The sequence below is a fragment of the Protopterus annectens genome, chromosome 7.part0 (genome assembly GCF_019279795.1).
Source record: "Protopterus annectens isolate FY-2018-M chromosome 7.part0, PAN1.0, whole genome shotgun sequence".
NCBI classification, from domain to species: domain Eukaryota; kingdom Metazoa; phylum Chordata; order Ceratodontiformes; family Protopteridae; genus Protopterus; species Protopterus annectens.
In genome coordinates, this window is record NC_056739.1 from 1,688,922,379 (window position 1) to 1,688,934,548 (window position 12,170).

General features: G+C 43.7%; 1 protein-coding gene across 1 annotated transcript in view; it reads right to left on the reverse strand.

Moving 5' to 3' along the window:
• TICRR (TOPBP1 interacting checkpoint and replication regulator) overlaps positions 1-12,170 on the reverse strand; it is a 3,405,639-nt gene that overhangs the window by 1,193,773 nt on the left and 2,199,696 nt on the right. The window contains exon 15 of the mRNA XM_044078205.1: positions 5,129-5,216. Coding sequence (XP_043934140.1) covers positions 5,129-5,216 — 88 coding nt within the window. The remainder of the gene's footprint in view (positions 1-5,128; positions 5,217-12,170) is intronic.

Here is a 12,170-nt window from a genome sequence, read left to right on the forward strand (position 1 = left end):
CATCTGTCATCCCTGGGCTTCCGGATACTGGCCAAGGCTCTTGCCACCCCTATAGTTCCTTTTTTAGGCGGTGTTCCCAACACCAAATTACCACCGTAACAGCTAAAAACAAATACAATTTGAGGGTCATGCTGCTCAACGCTAGAAGTCTAAATCTCAAAATGCACTCGGTCAAAGTGCTCTTTAAAATGGAGAACATCAACATTTGTGCTGTAACAGAGACCTGGTTCAAGGCAGCAGAAAGCACCCCTGCACCTCCAGGCTACAACTCATTCCACACCTTTCGGCCCCAAAACTTGGACCGAAGCTCAAAAGACGGTGGTGTTTCGTATTCACAAAGGATGCGCACACCTCCATACTGGTAGCCCAACATAACGCATCTGAAATACTTTAGGTGCAGCTAACATTGGCTAAGACAGCAATTGAGGTTGTAGCCTACTATAGGTCCCCAACCATGTCCCAAGATTCACACTCCACATTTCTAAGCACCTTGGAGAATATTAGGGTCCAGCCTAACACACTCATACTGAGCGACTTCAACTACCCCTTCATTAATTGGGAAAACTACTCATGTACCAATACACTTGCCCAACACTTTCTGGAATTCATTAATTCCAATGCCCTGGACCAGCTTGTTCTTACCCCCACTAGAGGTAGCAACATCCTTGACCTGGTCATTACTAACATGGGCAACCGTTGCTCTATACTAATAGTCAACTCCACCCTGGTTAGATCCAATCACAAGCTAATCATCTTGGAAATTCACATCCCTCCCAGCACCCCAACAAAGGTAACCACCATGAAAAACTTCTCCAAAGCTAACTTTGGGCTCCTAAAAACATAGGTGGCTAACTTCATGGCACCCATGCAAACGGAGAATAGTTGCATGACCCCCATATACTACACCAATGCACTGTACGAACACGTACACAAATACATGGATCTCGCCATACCCAATAGAACTAAGACACTCTCCTCAAAAAAAAGGAAGCCAATCTGGTGGTCCCTTGCCATAAACAAACTCTACAACAGAAGGAGGAAACTGATGTGGAATAAGGTGAAGTCCCAAGACTGGAAAAACTCCCTTATCAGCCTCAACAAAAAGTTGAGATCCCTCATGAAATCTAAAGCTAGCTATGAAAACAGAACTGCAGCAGATAGTAAACACAACCACAAGGCATTCTATAGTTATGTAAAAAATCTCCATGGCAATACCCAGATTTGCTGTGAGCTATTGCACAATGGTCCCTCCAATATGAGCTAACAGATATTGCAAATATACCGGCGCAGACACATTCAGTGCTAACTTTACCCTGCAGCAAAAGGACCAATCACAATACCAGTAAATTGCCAGGAACCCAGTACTACTGCTGCACTGGTTAAAACAGCACTGTCCAAGACCAAGAATACAGCTTCTAGGGGACATGACATCATCCCTGGCTATGTTCTACATGAACTACAGAGTGAATTGGCACCTCACCTGTGTGCCCTGTTCAATCGCAGCCTCACCTCAGGCTTTGTCCCTTCCGAATGGTGCACTGCTACAGTCATCTCTCTCCACAAAGGAGGAGCGACTACAGACCCTGGGAACTATCGCCCAATTAGCCTGACGAGTCTGATATGCAAAGCTATGAACACATCATCATGGACCTAATAAACAAGGATATAGGGAATCTCCAAACTCTGGATCCTATACAGTTTGGTTTTGTGAAGGGTAGATCATGCCTGCTCAACTTCTTTGAGTCAGTCACCAGAGCTGTGGATGAAGGTAAGTTGATTCATACAGCCTACCCTGATCTGGCCAAGGCCTTTGATACCATTCCCCACTCAGGAATCATAGAAAAACTTACTAAGCTAGGCATCAACCCCTATATCACTAGGTGGGCTGCAAACTGGCTCACAGACACAACCCACAGTGTGAAAGTAGCTGACTCCAAGTCAGACTGCCGAGCAGTCACGAGTTGAGTCCCACAGAGTTCGGTCCTGGGTCCTCTCCTGTTTGGTATCTACTTCTCTGAAGTCCAGACCAACACGAAGGGACTCTGGCTGACAAAGTTTGCAGATGATTGTAAGTTGGGAGCTATTATTAACTCCCCAAGTGATGCTGACAACCTACAGAAAGGCTTCACTGAGACCAAGGACTGGTGTCAGAACCATGGCCTTAAGCTCAATGCCAAAAAATGGGTCTTCATCCCCTTTGGGAAAAACCCGGTTCCCTTGAATTACCACATTGACGGTAGCCCACTGAACACAGAAGGTGTTATAAGAGATCTGGGAACACAGGTTGACAGCAGCCTCTCTTTTGACAACTAAGTTGCCACTGTGGTCAGAAAGTCCTTCTATGTGACACATCTCATTACTTGGGGTTTTGCATCCAGTAAGAAAGAGGTCATTGTCTCTCTCTCTACTCTTCCCTCATTAGGCCAATCATCGAGTACAATGCCCCATTTGGCATGTACCTCACTAGACACCTGCAACAACTGGAGAGGCCGCAAAGTACCTTACAAAGAGGATTCTAGGCCTTAAACACTTGTCCTATATGGACAGACTCAAACTCTAACTATTCTCTGTCTCATATCGCCTACTTAGAGGTGCTCTCTGGTTGGCTTACAAAGCCATGTCTGACCAAGCTCTATTAGAAATGCTACATCTAAAGTAATCCCAATCCCAATCCCTCCACACCACACGCTCCACAGACTTCACCCTCATTACCACAATCAACAGAACATGCTGGAGGGACAGGTTCATAACCCAGAGACTAACCATGCTATGGAATAGACTTCCCATACATGTCAAGCAGAGAACCTCACTGGCCCTCTTCAACAGAAATCCTGATAAGTGAAAGGGAAATAGAAAATTCACCCCAGGGATCACTCCAGTGGCTCTACTCGACAGAGGCACTAGGAACTAAGGTTAGGTGGCACGATGCCACGATAATCCTATGGGCTAGGCTTGTAAAGGCTCCAGGGCCATTAGCCTAGTACACACCTATGAACCTAAAATCTGGACATTCTGCAAAAATCTGGACAGTTGACACGAGGTATGTATGATACAGATATTTATAAACGTGCAAGCACACATTCGCACAGACAATTTCACATTCACACATTCGTACAGACGAACACTCGCACAGGCTATAAATTGCACATGTATAGATATGCGTAACAGAAGATACAAACAGATGCATGAGCGCACATTCATACACACCCTCACATAAGAAAAAGGAAAAACAGAAGTGCAACTCTCACACCGCCGAGTCAGTGGGTCAGTAATCCTTTTAATATAAATTATCAAAAATGCAGCTAATTTTGAAGTTCTGTGATCGTTTCTGTCAAGATGTCCTTTGCAAATGTAGCAAGTCCTAGAACAAGGACTTTCTGCAATTGTAAATCACCTTTTGGGAGGAAAAACGATCATGGAAGATACTCTGTTTACATTTAATTTTTAAATCACAAGTGACACTAAAAGCAAAGGGGAAATCATGGGGTATGTGGATTGGAAATAACTTGTCTCCTGAGGTAACAAACGTAGCTGTATCAGGATACTACAGAGCACGCTGATAGAGGTGGAGGAGATTGATGATGATGCAAGTACAGTGGGTGTTGCTGATAAGAAATACGAGACTGCCCCTACACAGTAGATTTTGGACCCGAATTTAAAACTCTGGGATTGTCCCTTTAAGAGGCAACTCCCCAGAATCAAGTGAGGGCTAGGTGGATTTATGACCAAGCCAATCAGGTGGGGAAATAGTAGTACCAAAACTGCAGGATGCACCCACCCAGGCTAGAACAAAGGGGAACATCACTTCCTATACTCAAATCCTCTTACAGATTTGGAAGAGATATGGGAACTAGCCCCCAACCCCCCCCCCTAAAAAAAAAATGCCCCATATGGGAAGTCTTGGAGGCTGCAAACAATGCACACTTAGATCAAAGAAACCTAGACTACGCTAATCCTCCCCAAGCAAAGTCTAAGGTGTTGAAACTATATCAGGCATCAAGAGAGATCCTGCATACCAAATAGCCTCTGACATTCTTTTTGGACACAGAATTCTTCTGCACTAATAAAAGTGAACCAACATGTATTCAAACAGAGGAACTTTCTATCAGAGATAGTAATGATCAAGATTTAAAATGAATGTGGCAGACAAGAAATGGGGAATGTTTAGTTAAAACTATGATGTGGCTGTGTGAACTGTCACAGCTGCATCTATCAAACTGCATGGAAACTTCTGGGGAAAAAGGCAAAGCCAAAAGCGAATTGGTAGGCAAGATAATCCCAACAACAGCACTAAACAAGGAGTGGCTATGGTGTTAGATTACTCTACTCCCTTAGACTTAATACTTAAGATAGTTTAATAATGACGTGAAAAACAAGTATAGATGTACTCACTTTCTTTAGCTTAAAAATCTCAAGAGTTCATCTTACGGTGTGTACCTGGCAAAATCCTTATGATACAACTGTCATCTAGTCAGCCACAGCAGCTAACATAAAGGGACTGTATCCACTGCTCACAAAATTCAGAAGCCAGCTACATACGCTTACCACCAAGTTCATTACCCCCCCCCCCCCCGCGCATAACATGCAAAGAGCACACGTCAAAAAACAGGAGGAGGAAATTATGAAAGTAACAAAAACATAAGCTCCTTCTGATATTTTCTTATGGCACTTTATGTACGGTCACTAAATGCCAATGTGCGGCCAACTGCAGTGATCATAGTAGTAGAAGCTGTCTAAAGAAAGTGCTAAAAGAGTTAAGACGTGCTGCTGCAGTCATTAGGTTTGAAGAAAGGTGCCCTACTATTGCCAACAAGAGCTCAATGTTCAGGATACAGTAAAAAATATCAGGGTTTTATTGTATAATCCATGACCTTAAGAATAATATACTACTAAAAAATACAAGCATATGAAATCAGCAGCAATCTAAAATTAAAACATTAAGAGGCTACCTACTTGATAAACAACTAAATACTTAACTGCATTCAGTATTTGCAAAAAGAGCAGCATTCTTAAGTTTTACTCTAGCACCTAAAGGCTTATTTATTTTTTTACTTTAGACTGCTTATTAGTACATACTAGTATTATCCTGACATTTCTGTTGCTCCAATCACTTTTAAAATTGTCTTACCCTTCTTAAAGATCTTCGGGGCACATCAATTTGTCGTAAATTCTGCGAAGATTCTGTTATGCTCCTGTGTCTAGCCAAAGTGTTCTTCCTAAATACACAAACAAAAAATAAATTAAATGATGCATTGAAACAACAGAGCAAGCAAGAGCAAAACAAGTTTTTCCTTTCACAATACCCAAAGAAAACAGTTAATGTGAATGCTGAGGTAAGGGGAAAAAGTATGCTCCTCTCACAAAATCGGGCATAAAATGGTTTGAGCCCCAGACAGGGAAGAAAACGTTTAGAAGAGGTTTTCCACATTCAAGTGCAAGCTCCTTTTCAAAGTCACTAATCTCAAGCAACCTGACTGGCAGTTTCAACATTCAGTTTTCAAAACAAAGGCTAGAACTACGTCCTCCCTTCCACTGTCTCATGGACTATGTTTATTTTTAATTTATTTATATTTCTCCACATCTTTTGGGTTTCTAATAACCATGATGGGAAAGGATCCCATTCCTAAGTCAAAGTATGATTACAGTTCATGAAATTAGTATTGTTTCAATCTTTGATGTTAGCCAAAAGTGCTCTTTGCAGCACCTGCAATGGGCACAGTTACGAATCTTCCTGCAATTTGTAAGGAGTTACATGTATCGGTAACATATTTAAGTACGATTGTAAATTCTTTTTCATAAGACCCAATGCTCCTGCTACTACTGGAACTGTCTGGGTATCCTCCTTCCAAACTGACCTCGTTTCTGCCTGCAAATCCTGGTATTTTATGACTTTGTCTCTCTCTATATACGCAAGACACTGTAGTCACTGGGTGCAGCAATTTCAATGATCAATGCTACTTTTATTTTTTAATGGACTACTATTATCTGGTTTTCTTGCATCTATTTTTTAAACTGTTGGTAATGGATGATTCCACGTGATAAAAACTTAATTTTCTATGACGCTTTGTAGCTCATGTTTCCAGTATTATTGTTAATCAGCTACTTCAATATTATAATATTTGCATAATCCCCAATGCAAGAGTCTTGCCACATTATTATGTCTTTCAGTATACAGTCTTTCTGCCATTAATATATCACAACCAGCAATGAGATTTGCAACTGTTTCCAATTCTGTTTTATAAAACTTATCACATTTTTATTAATTTTAGTTATGCAATGTCACTGTAAATATTCCAGCTTCTGATATGACATTCATGCATCACCACAAGAAGCTTAGATAATGAAGAGCTTCTGTCCAGCCATTCCGAAAGCAGCAATGCCTTTTTAGTTTTCATCATACTAACTATAAAATAGAAAGATACCTCCCATTATAACACAGCTTTTCCGTTTAAGATGATTGTGGTGGCCTGAGTACTCCAGCGACTCACTGTTAACTATAGAAGAAATATAAATAATGTAAACTGTATAAGTCCTCTTCAACCCACATACCTAATAGATGCCAGTCATCATCTTCTGCTTTATCAAACAGTGGCATTAATTTCAAGTCAGACTTCCTTCTTACAATACTGTCATCCAACATGAAAAAATACAGCAGTACTTCTACAAGCAAATCATACATCACTGCTTGGCTGTGCATTATCAAGTGTGCATTTCTTCCCCAGTGAAGTACAAGCTAGATGAAATGTCACAATATGTTTTACAGGAAAGCTGTACACCTACAAACACTGGACCAACCACACACACATTACCATTAAATAGCTTTGGATAGCTACGTCATACAATGGACTTTACATCTCCACAAGATTAAGGGACTAGAGTGGATCTAGCTCTTAGGCTCTGAATCAAGTACACTTGTTCAACTGGACTGGCTGCAGTGAAGTTATGAGATATTTTCACAGGGGGGAAAAAAGGAATGGTACTCCTACTTCACTGCTTTCCTTTCCAACTTCTAATAAGTGTATTAATTCACAAGTATCTAAAAGTGTGTAATGTATCAGGCGATCTTTGAGCAGACCCTCTACAATGAGCAGCAGCAGGAACAAGAAATGTACTCAACTGATCATGTCATTTGCAAGAATGCCTTCTGCAGCTACTGTGATTTCTTTTTTCAGTATACACATCTCAGTAAACTTCTGAATTTTCTCTTCTGCCCACACAAGGCTGTGTGCACATCTCCTATGAGAGCACGCTGTGATGACATCACAGGTCAATCAAGGAAGGCACATCTAGGCCCCAATCTACTCACATTGACCCCATTTACTGAATAAGCACTGCATGCAGGATAGAAAACACATTATACATTACAAGAAATTATATACTTGATCAGCCTGCAAGGAATTCCACTATCAGCCACTGGATGCATGTGAAGGTGGCAGGACAGGAAGAGTCACCCACTGCAAGAGGCTTCCTCACGATGGCAGTCGATAACTGGAAGCTTACAGTGCTTTCTAAATTAGAGGTCATACAACCCTGGTAAAAGGATGTGCTTTTTTCCCCCTGAGAGTGTAGAACCTTAAGTTAATAGTATACTTAAGGAAGGACAGGCTGATAAGTTGCAGAATGTTTTCAACTGCTGCAACAAAAAAAGAAAAAGAAAAAAAAAAACGACTGTATTTAAGCATTCATCCCCTCCAGTTTCCAATGATTGATTTTAATAAGCTGATCAATAGAAATACCATCAACTACATGAGAAAAGTTCTGCCACCAGAATTGGAGTATTCAACTCCAAAATATGTCCTTGTCAAGCCCCTACACTTAAGCTCCCTAAAACCCTACTATATACCTTTTCAGTTCCTCCACTTACAGCTATGTACTCCACTATTGTGGATACTTATTAAACTCTACAATCAATACTGTTGGACGTGACGCTTTGTAAATCTTTAGACATATTTTTTAGTCTTTAAAAATATTGATATGTATATATCATGTGTAAACTTTTTTTTTGAAGCTTTTCTCCCTGGGTCTCTACTGAAAATGGGCCACAAGCCCAGCTGGAACAACCCGGTTAACAAATGTCAATCAAATAAAATATAAGGCTAAAATCAAAATTTCAAAGATTTCTTTAATGCACTTGTAATTGTTGACTGGGTTGGAGCACTGATCCTACTAGACCATATTAAGACTTGGTCAGGGGATACAAGAGATTAGCAATTAGATCAAATAAAACACACACATTAGTCATAGAATGACACTTAGAAAAATATACATTTTTAAACTAAAACCAATCTAAATAAATACCTATTTGACACCTGGGCCTATACAACCTTCAAAACAGATGCATGACCACCTACTTTTTATAAACATAAGTTATGTGCTTACTATGATGATAGTTCTGTAATGTCTACTTCCATCCTTCCTCAAAGATGGTATCTTTGGATCCAACTTCGGATCGGACTTCGGTCACTTTAGACAAAGTGCCATAGCGCAGGTTACTCCCCTTAAGCATAATCCCCTCAAGTCCCCAACATTACCTCAGATCGACTTTGCCAGTCTCCCCAAACAGATCAAAAAAAAAATAGACATCAAAGCAGATACATCTGAAATCCTAGAAGGAATGCTGCTCTGGAGCTGAAAAAGTGTAAGACATTATTCAAGAGCCAGACCACACTGTAATACTAGAAACCAAGGGGGATTATCCTCCAAAAAATTTAAGGGGGGGACAACGACGGAAAATTGAGGAAGGACAGAAGCAGACAACACAGATTAAGAAGTTATGTACTCACCATAACGTTCCATCTGAGTAGGTAGCTTCATTTGTCTGCAACCTGTGGGTCTTGGATCCGATATCGGAGCCGAGCCGGCAACTTGTTTCAAGCTAATGGATCCGAGCTCCTAGCTCCTCCCCTCACCCATAATCCCCTGCTAACCCTCCATGACCTCAGATCTAGTTTGCCCCTCAATATATACCCAAAACGGGTATCCAACTAAGATAGATCCGAAGAAGGCCAGGGGGAAGGAGGGGGGGATGGTTGCAGACAAATGAAGCTACCTACTCAGATGGAACGTTATGGTGCGTACATAACTTCTTAATCTGAAGCAGGGAGTTCATTTGTCAGCAACCTGTGGGACAGAGTCCCCAGCTACCTGAACCTTGGGTGGCCATCATGGAAGGATATTGCGAAGCACCGCAGAGCCAAAGGATGCTCTCCCTCTAGAAATCACGTCCAGTTTGTAGTGGTTAATAAAGGTATGAGATGAAGCCCAAGTGGCTGCCGAACAAATATCATCCAATGGGACTCTAGACTTGAAGGCCGCAGAAGTAGAGATGGAACGAGTGGAATGTGCAAACTCCTTCAGGTGCGCGTCTCCCAGAGGCTTGGTACGCCAACAGGATACATTGAGAAATCCAGCGTGATAGAGATACTTTTGATATTGCTTTCCCCAAATTAAATTTGGCAAAGGAAACGAACAGCTGGTCGGATTGTCTATGACCAGCTGTTCCATGAGTATAAAAGCGTAGCTGCCGATGAACATCTAATGAGTGCAGCTTGTACTCTCCTTTATTCTGATATTTAGGGAAGAAAACCGGTAAATTTATGGATTGATTTATATTGGTTTCTGATGCTATTTTGGGAAGAAAAGAGGGATTGATCCTGAGGTACACTCTGTCCGGGTGAAAGATCAAATAAGGAGGCTTCACAGAAAGAGCTTGAAGCTCCTAAACTCTTTTTGCCGAAGTGATGGCTACAAGGAATGCTGTTTTCCAGGACAAGAATTTGAGATCTACTGAAGCAGCGGGTTCAAAAGGTGGAGCAGTCAAGGCTTGAAGAACTAGTGAAAGATCCCACGGTGGTACGGCTTCTTTTATAGGGGGTCTAAGCAAGAAGGTGCCCTTGAGAAAGGTTTTACACAACTTGGCCGACATCAAAGGCCCTGTATCATGTCCCACATGGTAATGTGAGATGGCTGCCAATTGCACTTTGACGGTTGAACAACTACCGCCTTCCTGAAAAAGTTCGGTTAGGAAGTCTAATATGGACGGAAGAGGAGCCGTAAAGGGATCTAGATCATGATGCTCCACCCAAATGGAGAAACGTTTCCATTTACTGCGGTACACTTTCCTGGTGGAGGGCTTATGCGCTGCCACAAGGATGGCTTTGACTGGTGAAGAGATACCGGGAGTCCTAACTAGGAGTGGAACTGGAGCAACCAAGCTGTCAGTTTCAGATTGTCCAGGTTTGGGGTCGGTAAGTCCGACGGATGGGAGATTAGATCAGGACTGGGATCCAGAATCCAAGGAGGATTCACTAGGTGAGACCACAGGTAAGGGAACCAAATTTGCCGAGGCCAGAATGGGGCAATGAGGATCATCCTGCTCCCCAACCGCGAGGCTTTCTGTAAGGGTTGCAGCATCAGGGGTAGAGGAGAATAGGCATAAAGTAGACCGGGTGGCCAAGCATGCACCAGAGCGTCTCTTGGAGTTTCCCCTGGAGGGGGAATCAGAGCGAAGAAATTGCCGCATTTGGTGTTTGAGGGAGACGCAAAAAGATCGCAGCAGGGTTGCCCCCATATTGCGAAAATCTGCTTTGCTACTAGTGGATTGAGAGACCACTCGTACGGGGTAAGAAGGGTGCGACTGAGTTTGTCCGCTAGGATGATGGTCCGTCCCGGAATGTGCGTTGCAATCAGAAAGCGGTTGGTGGAGATCGCCCATTCCCACACTCTCATGGCTTTGTGGCATAGAGGGTAAGATCTGGTTCCCCCCGGTTTGTTGATGTACCAGTCAACAGACATGTTGTCCAACTGAATTGCAATCGTTCCTATGGGGAGGAGATTCTGAAGTGCTTGCAACGCGTGCAGCACTGCTCTCATCTCCAGAACGTTGATATGCAGGGAGGTCTCTGTGTCATTCCACGTGCCTTGGACCGTCTTGCCTGAATAATGCCCCCCCCACCCGAGGCGGGAGGCGTCCGTGGTCACCGTGATGAGAGGGGGAGAGGTGCAGAAGGGACGACCCGTATGGAGGTCCGAAGCTTGGAGCCACCATAATAGAGCCCTCCTGCAAGCCTTGCTGATAGCAATGGGGTGGTGAAGAGGAAGGGACAGAAAGGACCATTGCACTAGAAGAGTCCATTGCAGTACCCGCATGTTCAAACGGGCTCATGGAAGGAGCGTAATCGCTGCCACCATGGAGCCTAGTGCCCTCAGGACCAATTCCGCTGGTGGGGTCTCTGAGTGGAGGATAGCCCGCACATGGAGTTGCAAATTCCGAATTTTCTCGGACGTTAGAAAGGCTAGTAGCTCTCTGGTGTCTAGTCTGGCTCCTATGAATTCTATGACTTGTGTCGGGGCCAGAAGGGATTTGTCGGCATTGATGGTGATGCCTAACTGTGGGGCTAGGCGGAGAAAGAAATCTCTGGCTGAGCAAAGTAGATGCCTTGTTGGGGCGGTCAGGAGCCAGTCGTCCAGGTACGGAAAGACCTGTATTCTCTGGAGTCTCAGGTGGGCCGTAATCACTGCTAGTACCTTGGTGAACACCCTGGGGGCTGTGGTGAGGCCAAAGGGAAGGACCCTGAACTGGTAGTGACTGGCTCCCAGCCGGAAGCGGAGGAACCTCCTGGATCGTCTGTCCATTAGAATGTGGTAGTACGCATCCTTGAGGTCTATAGAGCACATCCAATTGTTCTCCCTTAGAAGGGGGAGAACAGAGTGAAGAGTGACCATTCGGAATTTTTCCTTGGTTACTGACAGGTTCAAGCGGGAAAGGTCTAGAATCAGTCTCAAGTCCCCCGTCTTTTTTGGCACCAAAAAGAACCTGGAGTAGAACCCTAATCCGAGCTGGTCTTGGGGGACGGGCTGGATGGCTCTTTTTCTTAGCAGCTGCTGAATTTCTGCGGCTGCGGCCTCCCTCTGATCGAGTGGTACATTGGGGAGGTTCTTGAATTTGGGGACATGGAGTAATGGTATTTTGTACCCTCTGGATATAATGTGAAGCACCCAGCGGTCTGTCGTGATGGACTCCCATGCCGCTAGGTGCTCCGAGAAGCGCCCCCCGACTGCCTCCAGAGTGGAGCAGCCGGGCAACCCTTCAGGGCTGCTGCGTGGGCCGTTCAGAGAAAGGTTCTCTGGTCCCAAAGTTTCTCGGAGCCCCTCTGCCCCTGGGGCGGCGT